The following is a 17713-nucleotide window of genomic DNA, read 5'->3' as shown; positions in this document are numbered from 1 at the left end:
CTATATCTTTTGATAGCCGGGCACCTAGATGCCACTTTCACCGCGAACTCTAAGACTTGTTTGACTGTTTCTCTACCCATGGGGGAGGGGGGGTGTCTTTAATATGCTCCTTGCTAAATCCCCAGTACCTAGAATTTTCCCTGGTCTATGGTAGACACTCACTATACCTTTGTTAAACAAAAGTTTACCATAGTTGTGTGGAATCCTTTCATTGCAAAATGTATAATAAGTTTTTAATGGCCTCATCCTTTCTTTCTCTTTAAGTAGATGGGTCCCTCTGTGAGTCAGGGTCTGTGCCTTCTTCTTCAGCATTTTATCCCTGATGCCTTGTATGATTTTTGGCACATAGGAAGTGACTTGTTTACTTGTGTCGAATGAGGATGGGTGCTGATGGGAGAAAAACAATCTGGACCTGGCTCAGGGAGGGCTAGTCTACTCAGAAACACATTTACTTTCAACAGGAAAGCAAGTCAGAGCTACTGAGAGAGACTAGGAGAACCCACCAAATGTGACAGCAAAAAACCATAACAAACCAAGTACAGGCCTCCTCTGGAGGGTCCTCTGTCTTGTGACTGAGAGTTGCAGAGTCCCCTCTGGCATACATACTCAAACTCCTTTTCTTCTGGGCCAGCTCTTCTACTTCCTTTGACACAGTAGTATAAGGATGCAAAGCAGACACTTTACCAGGCATCCATGGAGTCAGGGTCCTGGACAAGTTGTGGGTAACACATCAGTCAGTGGGAGGGGCAGTGTGGTACCTAAGAGATCACCAGGATTTGGGAAATCAAAGATTCTCTGTATCAGAGTATAGTCTGCTTCATCGTCTTAACCACCTGACTCAGTAAGACTTTCTCCATCTCTGGTGACTAGAGGCTCTCCATTTTTATCATAAGTTTCCAGTGCTGTGCAGGGTGTGGGACACTGATTTAACACCTGGCTCATCCCCTGCTAGCCCTTCTCTGTGGAGCCTGCAGCCTGCCTTTGATGTCCTCAGCAAGGTGAATGACCCTCCCAGAGCTACCAGGCTGAGACGGGCTGCTTTGATCAGCAAAGATGTTTTCCTGTCCAGAGTGGTAGGTACTCAATGAACACTCACAGAAGGGTGTTGATGGGCTTCAAAGAGCACGTTCCTTTCCGAAGAGAGAATATTTACATATAGAGAGTTAATTTCACCCTTCTTTCTCCTCCTCCAATGATAATTCTTTATCTGAGAAAACCAAGTGTTAGGAAAGGGAAAATGGGTCAATCCCAAAACAAAGGACGAAAGAAGGCAGAATCTATCACAATTCAGAACAATTGAGACCTGGAGCCCTGATCCCATGACCTTGAAATTAAAATGATTAAATAATCCCTAATAATGTCAGCAAGCAAGAAAGTTACATCTAGTTTCATTCTGACAAACTTGGGAGTTTTGCATAAATTTGTTAGGAAAACTGAGAGGAAAAGTCAGCTGGCAGAGACAGTACCGAGGCGGAGAGAAAGCTGTAGGAAGGATGAAAAGGAAAAGAAAAGAAGCAGGGGCTACGATGCTGGGATTTACTTGATAGGGATCTTCTAGTCTTCCCCTTTGTACCTCTCAGCCCGACCGGACCGGGAATATTTCCCCTAGTCCTAGTGGGTCTGGGTGAGACAGAGTGAGGACGATGTTGACAGGGTTACACGATGCAGTAGTGAGGGGGAGTGGACAGGGCTCACTGTGATTGGTCAAGTTTTCCATCCTGTTGTTGCAAGGTGCTCCTGAGTTGGTTGCAACTGAGAGTGACCCTGGATACAACAGGAGGAAATGCTGCCCAGCCCTGCAGCATCCTCATAATTGTCATGTGGGAGCCTCTGGTTGCAGCCACGGTGTCTGTCTGTCTCATCCATGGGCTTCCTCTCGTTTTGTTGCCTGCAGACTTACCAAGGATTATGCCCTTTCCCAAGGACTCGTCTCTCCCGATAACACGTCTAAAGTACCCGAGACCTTGGCACACCGTCCTTGCTTCCTAGGAGCGTTCTGGCTGCACTCCTTCTAGTTTCAGTATTCGTCACCAGCGCCATACTTGAGGCGCATCAGTTCTCCGGCAGTTTATCTTATTCACTGTCCAGCTTTCAATGCATATGAAGTGATCATTTTCAGCACTTTAAAGAGCCCTGTGCAGCAGATTTGCCCACAGTAATATTGCTGGACTGCTATGATTGTGGATCCCAGCAAAATAAAATGATCGATAACGGCCATCTTTTCTCCATTTCTCATAATTTCATCAACCGGTCCAGTTGTGAAATTTTGGTTTTCTTTATACTGAGTTGTAATCCATACTGAAGACTACAATCCTTAGTCATCGTCAGTAAATGCTTCAAGTCCTCCTCACTTTCAGCAAGCAAGGTTTTTCATCTGCATATCCTAGGTTGATAATAAGCCTTCCTCCAATCCTGACGCTGCATTCTTCTTTATATAATCCAGCTTCTCTGATTTTTTGCTCTGCACTGACTGAATACATTTGGTGAAAGGATGCAATCCTGGTGCACACCTTTCCTGATTTTAAACCGCGAGGATTAACTCACTCTGTTGGCACAACTGCCGCTTCGTCCGCGCGGCTTCGTCCAGGTTCTGCATGAATGCAATGAAATATTCTGGAATTCTCACTTTCCTACATTTTATCCAGAGTTTGTTATGATTTACGAAGTCGAATGCCTTTGCACAGTCAATGAAGCACAAGTAAACATCTCTCTGGTATTCTCTGCTTTCAGCCAAGATGAACCTGACATCGGCAATGATGTCCTTGTGACAAGTCTTCTTCTGAATTTGGCTTGCATTTCTGGCAGCTCCTGGTCAGTGTACTGCTGCAACCAGGGTTGAATGGGTTTCAGCAGAATATTACTTGCATGTGATACTATCAATATCATTTATGATTCCTGCATTCTTTGGGATCGCCTTCTTTGGAATGGGCACAAATAGGATCTCTTTCAGTTTGTTGGCCAGGTAGCTGTCTTCCAACGTTCTTGGCAGAGACAATTTGTGTTACAGCAACTCCATGTTACTAATGCCTTCAGTGCAGCTTGGACTACTTCCTTCAGTAGCCTTGGTTCTTACTGAGCTGAGACCTTTTGAAATGATTGAATGTGAGCCAGTTCTTTTTTGTACAGAGACTCTGTGATCCTACCATCTTTGTGTGTAAGAATATTTTATTAGTTTTTTGTGGATTCTGTAACCAAGTACCACAAACCAGGTGGCTTCCAACAATGGAAACATGTTCTCCCATAGATCTGGAGGGCAGCAGTCTGAAGTCAAGTTGTTGCCATGGCTTTGATAGAATCCTTCTTGCCTCTTTCAGATTTGGGTGGCTCTAGATATTCCTTGACTTGTGGCAGCATTTTAATATTCTGAACTATTTTCAAATATCTGTGTCTTTTGTTTTCCAAATCTTTCTATTGGGATCTAATCCAGACATCATACCATTCCATAGTTTCATCAAGCAGTATTGCACTATTCTTAACAAAATTAGTTTCAAACATTTTCTTTCTTCTTGAACTCTTTGACATCAGCTCCTCCTCACCACTCCCCCTCCTTCACCCTATGTCCCAGGAACCCTTATTCTAGTTGTTGTTTCTATAGATACATCTATCCTGGGTTTCATATACTGAAAAATGCATAAAAACACATAGAAAACATTTAAGAAGGCTATCCACAGTGACAGAATACAACAGAGATGAAGCCCAATATGAAAAAACAAACCCAAACACAGAAAATATTAAAAATTAGGTCAAGCCCAAAGTGTATCAGAGGGGAAATCAAGTGACAAGATTTTAATCGTTCAAGTCAGATTTATCATTTCAACCTACTATAGTTATCTCTCCAATACTCTCAGGAAACCAGTATATTCCCATCCCTCAATTATGGTTAGAGAGAATTTATCAGAGAATTATTCCCTGTGTAGATCTTGAAAATGTACTTTGGGCTTCCACTGTCATCCATAGCCTTCTGCAAACCAGAATCTCACAATTTAAGCTCTGATACTATTCCCTCTTTTCTATTTGGATTATATAATTACAGTCCTTGGGTCATGGATGTTGCTGTGCTTCTTCCATGTGGACTTAGTTGACATCTCACTTAGGTAACTGCTTGTTTGGAAACAATCCTTTAAGACCCCAGACACTATTCTATCAGCTGGGCACCAACTAATCGCTTCACTACACTTTGCTACAGCACCCATATCTTCTGTGTTTCCTTCATGCGGGCATCCTTCATGTGGCTCATCAGGTCATCTGTCATTAGTGCTCAGTGTGTCCAACCTGTCCTCGACATACCAGCGGGAGGTCCTCAAGGTCCTCTTTCGGCCATCGTGGACTTGCTTTCATTTTCTTCACTTTCCACCTGCACTCACATACAAGAAACGAATGGCCTAGTCCACAGTTGTTCCACTGCCTGATGTTGCCTGCTACTATTGAGCTTCTCCTTCAGTTCTTCCTGCAAAGATAGCGTATTCCATCTGATGAGGTTCATGGGTACAGTCACCATTTATGTTGTGGAAAAAAAGGTTTGCAAGGAATAAGTCATTGGCCTTTCAAAATTCTATGATGTGCTCCCTAGCTTCATTTCTCTCACCAATGCCATATTTCCCAACTACTGTTCCTTCCTCCTTGTTTCCAACTTTTACATTCCAACTGCCAATAATGATCACTTACCATCCTACTGGGTATAAAATGAGCAGTCTCAGCAGTGGGAGGGGAGATCTTGCCACCATAGAGAATGAAGATCCTGAACAGAGACTCTGCGATCCCTGCATTTGAACTTCCTTAATCCAAGGACAGAAAGCCGTGACGCCAGAGGAGTGGCACAGGATCACTCCCAGCAGAGCCAAGATCCAGAGTACGAGGCAGGCGGTAGGCTTTCCAACCCACCAAACTGAGTTCTCTTTTCAGGAGGTTTACCCACAAGTGGGGTGCATCCAGACACTTAATTGGGAAGCTAGTTTTGATGACCCACAGAACTCGAGCTGTGCACTTTGTACTGAAGCTTGTGGTGGAGTGGAATGCCCTCTGGGCATTTACCAGCAGTACTAAAAGAGCTTTATAACACTGACTGAGCAGGACAGAGATTGAGGGGTCATGTAGCTCAGAGCCAGTGGACCAGAAAGAGCAACCTGCCTGTGGGCATGACTGGGAAGAGGCTGTCCTAGGTCCTGAATATTTCTGATCTGTAATTTTAACCTAACTTCCTTTCAAAAGCGCACAATCATAACTATGGCCTTTGAGTTCTGTGTAGCCATTGCAGTGGATTATGGAACCCAGTTGTGAAGTAGAAAATGTGGTGAGAGGGATGGTTGGTGTGAAACTTGGTAAGGAAAGCTGGAAGGTGGCATAGATGAGCCCTCTTATCTGAGCTGGGGACCTAATTCCTAACCAGTTAGAAAATTCTGTCCGGCCGCGGTGGCTGGGTGGGGCTGGTTCAGAGTTGTATGGGAACCTGCCAAGGATACAAGCCTCTTCAGTGTATGGCACAGCAGCTGTGGTGCCTCCGATGATGTAGCTGTAGAAAGAAACCTCAAGGGTGTAGCAATAAGAAGTGTGGTCCAGGAGTCCACCGAGGAAGCGACGCCCCGTTCCTGCTTTCACAGCATCTCGGTTAAAGGATGTGCTGGACTGTGAGAGACAGAATAGGAGAGCATCAGAGCAGGGCACCTGTTGGTCATTGGGTCCACAGTAAATCTTAAAACATCTCTGAGTCTCACAATCCTACTCTGAAAAGTGGGATATCAATCCCATTATCACTATGTTATTTTAACAATAACAGCTCACTGCCATAGAGTCTCAACTGCAGAGGACAGCCTAGACTTGCTACCATGTGAATTTCTGAGACTGCAACTCTTAACTGATGTAGAAACCCCTGTCTTCCTCCCATGCAGTGGGTGACAGTTTGAACTGCTGACCTTGCAGTTAGCAGTTAGCAGCCTAATGTGTATTAAACAAACACAATTCTGTGAGAGTACCAGCAGAATCCTTGGTGCATAGTAACTGTTATTCATCAGAAGTTGAAGAAAAATTGATTTTGAATGTGGCTAGGTGGAGCAGAAATGGAGAAAAAGAGACAATCATATTATGATCATCAGAACTAAGTTTGTGCAGTGTTTTCTCTATTGTAACGTCATTTCCCGTGTAATCCTTTGAAGCAGATGTTATCATTTTTGTCTTTTGTAGATTACTGTTTGGGGAGAAAGGCTGGGCTTTTCACTCCCGTACGCAGTACGAGTCTTGGACACCCACATTGGAGTTGCTGAGTCAGCATTGACTTGATGGCAGTGAGCATGGTTTTCAGAGGTGAGTATTGTGGCTGGCACTGTGTCCACCAAAAATATGACTTGTAAAGTCTAGAGCCTATGTCTGTGGTTATAATCCCAGACAGGCTTAATGTAGAGTGTCTTAAATCCATGTCTTTTGAGATATAAAAGGGATTAAACAAGCAAGCAAGAGAGGTAAAGATTGGGGAAAGAAAGGTGTCAAACTACGTCAAGATAATTCAGAAGCAGAAGCTTAGCCGAGACAAGACCCTTCCACTCGTGCCTGTGTGAGAACTCTTCTCCTAGAGTTAGTGCTCTGAACTTGAACTTCTAACCCCCTAATCTCGACGACATTATTTCTGTTTGCTAAAAGCTATCTACCTGTGATATGTCTATTAAAGCAGCACTCGATAACTAAGACAGAAATTGATATTAGGAATGAGGTGCTGCTCTAACAAACACTTGAAATGTTGTGGTGCCTTTGGACTTGGGCACTGGGTGGATGCTGGAAAGGTTTTAAGGTGCCTGCGTCAAACCTTAGATTGCTTGAAGAGAAGGTTGGTTGGTAGAACCATGGAAGCCAAAGGTAATTCTGGGGAGGGCTGTGGTTGCCTCCACTCAGTGGGTAAAGGGTAAGGCCAATACTTCAAGTCTGGAGTGTGGGACGATTGCCTAGATGGTCTCAGAGAAGAAAGGATTATTTTCAAGTCTTGAGAAATAATACAAATCTTTCTGCTGATCTTTTACTCTTGTGAAGAGTTACATTTTCTGAAACTCACAGGGGCAGCTCTACCCTGCCCTACAGGGTCACTATGAGTCAGTAGAAACTCAATGGCAGTGGGTTTGGTGACTGTTAACCTTTATTTCCCTCCAATTTCTCCCATTCACAGTGGAAATGCATGCCTTGTGCCTCTTCCACCACTCTATTTTGGAAACCCATAACTTGTACTCAAGAGTTCAAAGGTTTACATATGAGCAGGAATTTGGCCTACAGTCTCACCCATATTTGATTTGGAAGACAGGATTTTGAACTTGGAGTTGATTTAAGACTTTTAGGATGATGGGATGGGGTGAATGTGCTTTCATGTGGCAAGGTCATGAATTTAGGGGAACCAAATGGTGAAATGTTATGGATTGAATTGTACCCACTCCAGATGTGTGTTATAAATCCTAACCTCTATGCCTATGATTGTAATCTTAGTTGGATATGGGTGGTCTTGGTTTTTAGTAGGACAGGATTAGTATAGACTGTCTGAAACCGATCTCTTTTCCAATAAGCAAGGTAAGGACTGGTTTACTTGTGCTAGTTTATTCAGCGGTTCACTCATTAGTGAACAATTGCACACTTTAAACCACAGTGGATTCAGCTTCTCAGTGTGGCTGTCGTCTGGCTCTCTGCCAACCTCACGGCCCCTTTCTTCAGCATTAAAGCCCCTTTTCAAAGTCCCACTCCTTGACGGGGACAGAGATCCAGGAAGCAAGGTAATCACACGCTTATTTGTTCTTACTTACTACTCTGTAGTAAACAGTTCCAGGTGGTGAAGAAAGTGTGAAACTGTTCTGTATAGATTAGTAAGTAAGCACAAGTAAGCTCAATGCTTACCTTGCTTATTGAGTAATCTACCGCAGGGGCAGCGAGATGTAAAGCCACGGGAAAACTGCTTAGGAATAGATGCTCAGATGAGACAAGGGCCTTCCTACAGAGCCATCCGAGAAACAACCTTCCCCTAGAGCTCGTGCTCTGGATGAAAACATCTAGCCCCCTAAGCTGGGAAGGTATACTTCTATTTGTTAAAGACCCCCAGGTGTGGCATTTCCGTTACAGGAGCACCGGGTACCTAAGACAATGAGGAAACAGAGGCTCATAGAGATAGAGCGCTGTGTAGCTAGTAAGGGAAACATCATAGGTTTTAGTCCAGAGCCAACTGACTCTGGGCACACCAATGCTCCTTGACTAGACATCCTCCCCTCTCTTCAGGACAGTTGAACCCATACCTGCTCTTTCACTAAGTGGTCAATAATGCCCATCACACTGGACAGAGAAAGGACAAAGTGAGCTAGCAGGCTGGTCAGGGCCTCCAGTAAACTGTTCCAAAGCATGTCCTATTACCTATTGATTGTGTGAAATTAGGCAAGTTGTCTTATTTGTCTTAGCCTCAGTGGCCTCATCTATAAAGTGTGGATAATAATTGCTCTTCGACAGGGCTGTGAGGGTTGGGTTAGTTCACTTGAGGTTAAAGGGGCATTCCATACTAGACAACGGCAAGTTAAGTAACTAAATAGACCATGGTTTTAATGAAATAATGTGCAATTTATTTAACAAGAGGTCAAAAAGAGGGAAGGAAAAGAAGAGGGAGAGAGAAAGAAAACAGCAAAGGAAGACAGGTATAAAGAGACCCCCCCAAAGAAACAGCTATATGTAAATGTGTCTGGCAAAGGAAAGGCGATCTAAAAGGTAAGAGCCATACGGTGAAACCCAACTCTTGCTTTTTAAGAGGAGCAGGGAGGATCAGAGAAGAGAGACAGACTGGTTTGGAGGCCGCGATGCCAAACCTAAGTTGTTAAGTGAGCTGTATTGTGGGAAACTCATCGTCACGGAAACTCAGCAATAAGACTCCTTTACTGTGTCCTTTTTAATAGACCCTTGGAACCTCCTCCCCACCGTGAAAGCCTTTGGTGCCCACGGTTTGCTCTTCAAGGAAACATGGACCCAAGATCAGTTTTCTCGGTGTCTGAAAGCACCATCATCAGCATCCTGTTTTGGAGTTCTTCTGAAAATGTAAGAACTCTGGGGGGTTAAGTCTTGATGCGCCTTACTCCGAATAGTTGATGTACTTGTCACAGTGGGAGCACAGCTCTCCTGCTTTCATTGGTTAAGGAGACATCTCTCCCCGGTAACCTGGCATTGGATCTACCCAAGCTTTTGACTCAAGGAGCCACAGCCTGCTCTGAAATTGCAGTGGTTTAACAAAGACATGACTATTTTACAAAAATACCTAAAGAAATAAACAGGGATGCTTTCGTTCCATGGAAACTGCAAATGGGGCATTTCCCTGCTTTAATTCTACCACCAAATGCTGGGTGACCTTACACCAGAAACTCAATTTCTCTGCACCATAGATGGCCCTTGGATGTAAGGAGGAGGCAAAGTTAAATGATTTCACAGATCCTTTTTGGACTTGCATTGAGAGATGCTAGGATTCGAAGTACATTTTATCACATGGAAAAATTAATCTTCTCAAATAATGTCCATGCCTGAAGCAATGGGCAGGCCAGTTTTCAGCTCATCAACTTCAAAAATTGCTGCAACCTTTGTGGGCCTTGCCCCCTCTGGTTACATAGAAATAACAGGCTCCAGAGATTTAGTATCAGAACATGGGAAAATGTGCAAAAATCTCCATGTCTCCATACTAGATGCTGGTTCTCTCCTTTCTCCTCACTTTCCTTTTTCCGATATTCCTTTCTGGCTACCTTGCACTCTTGGTCTTCCTTGGCAAGTGGAATGGCCAGTAGTAGTAACAGCCTATTGAAATTGTTGAACTCTTTAATGCTTGCAAAATACATTCCCAAGTATCATAACATTTATCCTCCCAGGAAACTAATATGTAGGCAGGGCAAAACATTATCACCTCCAAATTAATGACAATGAAATTGAGGTACCACAGATATATTATACTGGCTTTCCTGACACAATTACTGAAGACAAGATAGGTGCATAATAAGCAAACGTGGTGAAGGAAGCTGATGGTGGCCAGATATTAAAAGATATTGCATTTGGGTTCTTAAAGGCTTGTAGCTAAACAAGTGGCCATCTAGTAGGTAGCAACAAAACTCACATGGAAGAAGCACACTAGCCCATGTGATCATGAGGTGTCAATTGGGACAAACTATCAGAAGTCCAAAAACAAGCAATCATATCAATGTGAAGGGGCTTGGATGTAGTGGAGACCCAAAACCCACCTGTAAAATAATTTGACAGTCCCTCTCAGAAGGACCACATGGAAGGGTTGATATATGTAGGGTGCAGTTTAGCACTGATGAACCACATAACTATCCTCTAGTTCTTTAATATTCCCTCCCCCTAACTATTGTGGTTTTTATTTGTTTTACCTCATTAATCATGTCAGACTTACATATGTTCATTTGTATATTTAAGATCATTAGATACATGAAAGCCAAGATGTATAACCCTTCAGAAATAGTAACAGAGTAATAGTTCCAGGAGGGTACAGGAAGAGAGATAGGGGGTGGAATAGGAGCTTATAGCATTGATGACTGTATAACCCCACTGTGATTGAACAACCGAATTGTATGCGAATGGATATATTGGATGTGTAAGATATGGCAAAAATAAATTAAAATATAGATACATTGATAGCTGGAGATAGATAGATGATAGATAGATAGATAGATAGATAGATAGATAGATAGATAGATAGATAGATAAGGGTTCCTGGGGAGTAGAGTTGGGGAGGAAGGGAGGGGATAAAAGGGAGCTGATACCAAGGAGTTAAAGAAAGAAAATGTTTTGCAACTGACTGTACATCACTGCTTGATGTGATTGAACTATGGAATGCTATGATATCTGTAAGAGCTCTCAATAAAAGGATTAAAAAGAAAGAAAGAAATTAAGACACCGTGGAGACAGGAACTGGAAGGCATAGGAGCCCCTTCAAGAGACATGCTAGGTTCCTACTGAAAGGACTGAGCTAGGTGAAAGCAGATGCTGGGGCAGGGCGTGGTGTGTGAGGTCCTCTGAGTTTCCTTCCTCTGTTAAGGGTGGACTCATCTGCCAAACAGATTCCCGCTTATCATCCAGAGCAAATGCTGCCCATTTGAAGACTCCCTCTCCTTGCCTGGTGCTGAGTTGCTTGAGGGCCTGGGCAGAGGTGATCTCTCTCTTAATCACCTGTAGAAGGCCTCGCATAGACCAGGTGTTCTGAACTCAGAGACCGGAAAAAAAGAGGAAGAGAGCGTGGGGGAGCAGTGGGAGTGGGGGGAGCGGAGCCGGGCAGTGAGAACGCGGTGCTTACATAGGAGAAGTCCTCGGCATTCTGGCAGAGGAGCTTGGGGAAAACAGCCTGCCGTTGGAAGCGCTCTTCATCCTCAAAGATGTTGCCATACATGAAGCCGTTCATCATGGTGGAGTGGGCATGGATATCGATATAAAACTCCAGGCTCGTTTTCTATCGAGAGAAAGGGTAACACATGAGGAGCCCAGGTTCACAGAGCTTGTCTGAAAATAATCAGAGCATGAACACCCCCCCCCACACACACACACGTGTGTGTACGCACACACACATTTCCACATGGTTCCGGATATCGGTCCTTGGGAGCTGGTCCTGTGGGTCGGAAGATTTTGCAGGCAATGTGAAAAAGGCAATTTACACTGGTGAAGATCAGCTTAACACTCTTTCCTCAGTATCTGAGAGCCCCATCATTTAGATCTTTCTTTAGCGCTCCCCTGAAAAGGTAAGGTATTTGGCAGTTAAGCCATGATGCTCCTTACTCAGAATAGGCGATGCATATTCATGAGCATGGTAGCAGATTTCTCCTGCTTTCATTAATTAAGTAATGAGAAACCCCTTGCAGGTACTGTAATTATATTTGCACTGGGCCTACCTTAATTTTACCCCAGCTCTGCCATTTTAAGTTGGGGACACTGAAATAAATCACAGCTCTACTTTAAGGTTCAGCTTCCTTACCTGAAAAGCAGGGACTATAATTCCAACTCCAGAGAGTTACAGTTAGGAGCAAACATAGCTATACTAATTGCTATCTTTTGCAGCATAGCAAATGAATGTCAGACACCATTTTCAGAGTTTATATATTATGTTAGTTAATTCTTTTATTTAACCTCACTCCACCTACATCTTGTTAATACTTAAATATGTAAGAAAGAAAACTTTTGTAATCTGTGAAGATAATTGAATTGTCCTTCTATTGTCTGTATTTATATATTTAACACACTTTTTAGCCTTATACGTTTATTTTCAAAACATGTTATTGGGAGTTAATACAGATATCAGAGCATTCCATAGTTCAATCACATCAATCAGTATTGTAAAATTGCTACCACAATCAGTTTCAAAGCACTCTTTTCCTTCTTGAACTCCTTGACATCAGCTCCCTTTTACCTACCCACTCCCCAGCCCCTGGCCACTATACCCCCCAGAAACCTTTATTCTACTTGCTGTCCCTGCAGGTTCATCAATCCTGGGTTTCATATACTGAAAACAGACAAACATAAAACAATAATTCAAGAGGGTCACCCCCAATAACAAAACACATCTGAGATAAACCCCAATACAAACAAATAAAACAAAACAAAAATTCAGAAAATGTTGAAAACCAGATCAAGCCTAACATGTATCAGAGGGAAATCAATTAACAAGGAGATTTTGTAAGGTAGCCAAAGGCAGATAAATAAACATAGATCCAGGGATGGGTTTTGGGCTCACACAAAACTCCAGCTCAAATTTAAGAACCATTCGTTCTTCCATCCTGGCTTTGCTTGATTCTCACCTTTAGGAGGGGAACACAGAAGATATGACTTCTACAGCAAATTATGGTGCCCGGCTATCAGATAAAATAGCATCTGGGGTCCTAAAGGCATGTTTCCAAACTAACAGCCATCTAAGTGAGATGTCAGTAAGTCCACATGGAAGAAGCACACCAACATCAGTGACCAAAGGATTGTCAATCATGTCATCTGAAGTCGAAGAACAGAATAGTATCAGAGCTTAGAGCGTCAGAATTTGGTCTGCAGAAGGCTGTGGGTGACAGTGAGAGCCCAAGATACATTGGTGGGATCGACACAGGAAATAAGCCTCCAGTGCTTTCCGTCTGCTCATCACAGAGGGATGGGAGGAAGCTGGTTACCAAACAGAGTGCACTGGAGAGATGGCTGTAGCAGATCAAAGTGATAAACCTGACTGGAACAGTTAAAACCTTAGTCCGTTGGTTCCCCCTCTGAAGACTTATATGTTTTAAGTTGCTTTAGCTTTCCCACTTGTATTTTCTAAAAGTCTTATTTAAGGTTATCCAGAAGTAGAGGATTGTCGATTAAGAGCCCAATGCCTGTTTGTGAAAGCTGCTCAGTGACCATATGCAGAATGACTAAAGGCACCATCCCGGAGAAATTCCCCTAGCTATCAAAGCCAACTGGAAAAAGTGCAGAATTTTTAGGACATTAGATCTCCAATATCTTTCAACTATTATTCCCAGTGCCCCACCCCCACCAATATACAGTAAGCTCAGTGAAAGGCAAGAAACTGTATATGACAAAAAACCTGCAGAGAATAAATGGGACATGTTCAAGGTCATGGCCCAACTGTGACTGGAACCAAGATCCCCTGACCTCAGTGTGATTAACTTCTCATCATCAATGGTTATTGCTAGAAATGGCCTAGACAAATCCTGAGCACCTCTCCATGTCTTTTTAGCATGTAGTCCTAGGAACGAAGAAAAGCTTAGCTTAGAAGGAGTCTCCCTCGTTGGGATGCTTTCAAATGAAGTTAAAGCCAAATGAAAACCATGTTGCTTTTAGAATGTGGGCCCAATGACTGTCATTTCATTTGCCTGAGAGTTGGAGTGAAAAAAGATGGCTTGCTGAGCTCCCAGCTCTCGGGGTAGCATAAGCTGTCTTTGGAGAGATACAAGATGCACTGATCTGTGTGATATTAAACTCATCATTTTCAGCTTTGGAGGTGGAATACACAATGATTCAACAGGAGCCATATAAAAGTCATCTTTGCAATTTTATTTTCTTCAATTGTCTGTCTTTTCCTCTGAGCTTTTGATGAGCTGCCGAGGAAAGGAGGAGGTAGCCAGATGAGAGATGACTTAAGAGATGTGTAAGGAAAAAACTGCAATTGATTTTTCCAGCTGTCCAAGTTAGAGGGCCTTGGAGGCAGGCTTCTCTAACCACTTTAGGATCAGCCCTGAGTGAAAAGGTTGCTTAAAAGGTTGCTTAAAAGGTGGCTTTAACTTCAGCAAGTAGTCAAAGAGCAAGAATTAGAGCCCGGCTCCTCTGATAGATAGCTATTCTGTGTGATCTCTATTACCTCGCCGTGAAACCTGGAAACTAGTGCAATTTCATTTTTAATAACTAGTGGTTAAATTGGATAGATTGATTCACATGGTCCAAAAGTCAATGTTATGAAAGAATTACTAGTGTGATTTCTCCCTCCTACCTATACCCACCATTCACCTAGTTTTGTTTCTCAGAGGGCACTGATATTATCATGTTCTCATGTTTCCTTCCAGAGAAAGTTCATGCATATGAAAGTAAATATTCTTTTCCTTAGCCACACACGCTCAAATGGTTGAAAACTTTATATACTACTTACCCTGCTTTTCCCCCATGATGTAACTTGGAGATGATTCATTCTCAGTAAGCATAAAGTTACTACATCCTTTTAATAGCCATACAAACCACATAACAACCACTATTTGGTTGTTTCCAATCTTCTCTTCCAAATAATGCCTTCGTGGTTAATTTTGTGTATACGCAATTTCACATAGATTTGTTATTGTTGTTGTTGTTGTTGGGTCCCATCGAGTCAGTTCTGACTCATAGAGCCCCTAAGTGCAAGACACCAAAACACTACCCAGGCCCGTGCCAGCCTCACAACTGGTCTTTGGCTTGAATTCCTCACTGCAGTCACGGTGCCAATCCATCTTGTTGACAGTCCTCCTCTTTTTCTCTGCTCCTCTATCTTCCCAAGCATATGACCCTTTCCAGGGGCAGATGTCTCCTGAGAGGATGCCCAAAGTCCTTGAGATGAAGTCTCCCCGTTCTGGCTTCTAAAGTGCATTCTGGTTGGCCTTCCTCTCAGGCAGATTTGCTTGTTCTTTTGGCAGTCCATGGTACTTTCAATATTCTTCATCAACACAACTCAAATACATCGACTTTTCTTTGGTCTTCCTTATTTAATGTCCAACTTTCACATGCGTATGAAGTGATTGGAAAGAGTCAGGTACACCTTAGACCTCAATGTAACCTCCTTGCTTTGCAACACTTTAAAGAGGTCTTGTGCAGCAAATTTACCCAATGAGATGCATTGTTTGATCTCCTGACTGATGCTTCCATGGGCATTGATTGTGGACAGTGGACTCTACTTTGAGAAGGCAGCTCTTCCTCAGGCTTATTTTGAACGTCTTCTGTCCTGAGGCTCATCTACTGGCACTATATATGCCAATGTTTTCCATGAGGCTTTCAGTATCTGACAATGTTTGGATTTTGTCCATAACGTCTTCCATGGGTAATTCCACAGAAGTGGACAGCTTATTCTTCTTCTTCATCTTTTGTTCTTAGTCTGGAAGCTCGGCTGAATCCTATTCTCTTTTGCGTGACTTTGCTGGTATTTGAAATACCAGTGACATAGCTTCCAGACCCACAGCAACACATGAGCCACCACAGTACAATAAACTGACATAGAAGTGGTGGCACATATATTTGACAGGGTTTCAAACAAGTTTATAGTAAAGTGGAATTGAAAGATAATAAAAATTTACCATGAGCTTTTTTGAGCCCCCTTGTTCAAATATAAGTAGAATAAGCTCCTAGAGTTAGAATAAATTCCTAGAATTAGTTTCAGGCTGTAAGTACACTTTGTAAAGGAATCCTGGTGGTACAGTGGTTAAACATTGGACTGCTAACCTTCAGGTCACCAGTTCAAAGCACCAGCCATTCTGCAGGAGAAAGAGAAGGCGTTCTACTCCCATAAAGGTTACAGTCTTGGAACCCCAGAGGGGCAGTTCTACTTTGTTTTACAGTGTTGTTACCGTATCAGTTAGAACGGACTTGATGGCAGTGAGTGAGTCAAGTGCTTTTCAAGTTTGTGACAAATATTGACAAAATAACCTCCTTATAGTGACCAGCTGAGACACCAGCAAAGACCAGCAGAGCTTCTTTCTCCATCAGGTTGACAACATGATGTCATCAGAATTGTTCAATATGTATCCATTTGATGAGTGATGAGTGAAATCTAAGATTAGTTTTAATCAGAAGTTCTCTTACTATTATCTTTCATCCTATGACTGCTGATTTGCCCCTTCCTCGCCTTCATGGGGAATTCTGTTGGAGTCCATTGTTTCGACCATTGCCGATTCATCGCCGTGATTGTTGTCCACTTATTTTCCACTTAATCAAGCATGGCGTCCTTTTCTGGAGAACTGGCCTTTCCTGATAACATGCTCAAAGTGCACGAGCAGAAACGGCACCATCCTTGCTTCTAAGGACTGTTCTTGCCGTACTTCTGCCCAAACAGAGTTGTTTGTTTTCCTGACAGTCCATGGTGCGTGCAATATTCTTTGTCAATACCATCATTCAAATGCACGAATTCCTCTTCAGTCTTCCATGTTCATTATCGCGCTTTCACATACATATAAGGTCATGCAACATATCACGGCTTGGGACAGGTGCACCTCAGTCCTCAAAGCGACATCCTTGCTCTTCTACACGTTAGAGGTCTCGTGCAGCCACTCCGACCAACGGGCTGCATCCTGCGACGTCGTGACTACAGCAAAAAGGAAAACCTTGAAAATGTCGTCAATATTTTCTCCATTTTCGTGATGTTTTATATTGGTCTAGTCGTAAAGATTTTAGACTTGCTTGACACGGAGTTAGTTGTAATCCATATTAAAGGCGAGCTAGTCTTCAATCTTCATCAGTAAGTTCTTCAAGGTCTCTTTACTTTCAACAAGCAAGATTGTCTCGTCTGCCTCTCCCAGGCTGTGCATGCATCTTCCTCCTGTCTCAGCGCCATTGTTCTTCATCCAGCAGTTTAGGTATATGCTCGCAAGCAGATTGAATAAATATGGTGAAAGGATACAACCCTAATGCAAACCTTTCTTGATTTGAAAGCATTGAGTGCCCCCCCCCCAATTTTTGTTTTTGTTTGACTAACTGCTTGTTGGTCTAGGTACAGGGTGCACACAAGCATGATGCAGAGTCCTGGAATTTCCACTCTTATCAATGTTATCCACAGTTTGTTATTATCCACACAGTCAGATGTGTTTGCATAGTTAATAAAACACAAGTGAACATCTATCTGGTTTTCTCTGCTTTCAGCCAAGATCCATATCGCGTTAGCAAGGAAATCTCTCATTCCATGTGCTCTGCTGAAGCTGGCTTGAATTTCTGGCAGATCCCTGTTGATATGCCGTTGGAACTATTCTTGACTTATCTTCAGCAAACTAAATTTTACTCGTGTGTGATATTAATAATATGTTCAATGATTTCTACATTCTCTTGGGTCACCTTTCTTTGGAATGGGCACAGATATGAATTTCTTTTTGATTTGTAGAAAATACATATTAAATGAATTCGTCTCTGTTAAAGTGAAAAGATGTCACTCCTTGGACTAAGGTAAGCCTGACCCAGGCCTTAGGATTTTTAATCACTTCGTGTGTTAGTCTGGGCACATTAGAGAAACAAACCCACAGAAACT

The 17713-nt window shown here is 42.8% G+C and overlaps 1 protein-coding gene across 1 annotated transcript in view; it reads right to left on the bottom strand.

The window, feature by feature from the left end:
* Positions 1 to 17713, bottom strand: part of AGBL4 (AGBL carboxypeptidase 4) — a 1691367-nt gene that overhangs the window by 61108 nt on the left and 1612546 nt on the right. The window contains exons 10-11 of the mRNA XM_013003864.3: positions 11291 to 11443; positions 5460 to 5622 (exon numbers count right to left, since the gene is read on the bottom strand). Of these exons, the coding sequence (XP_012859318.1) occupies positions 5460 to 5622; positions 11291 to 11443 (316 nt within the window). The remainder of the gene's footprint in view (positions 1 to 5459; positions 5623 to 11290; positions 11444 to 17713) is intronic.

The sequence above is a fragment of the Echinops telfairi genome, unplaced genomic scaffold, assembly GCF_000313985.2.
Source record: "Echinops telfairi isolate 266 unplaced genomic scaffold, ASM31398v2 ScPeMD7_443;HRSCAF=831, whole genome shotgun sequence".
Lineage (NCBI taxonomy): Eukaryota > Metazoa > Chordata > Mammalia > Afrosoricida > Tenrecidae > Echinops > Echinops telfairi.
The sequence above is the reverse complement of the archived record's forward strand: the minus strand, read 5'-3'. Positions and strand labels throughout refer to the sequence as shown.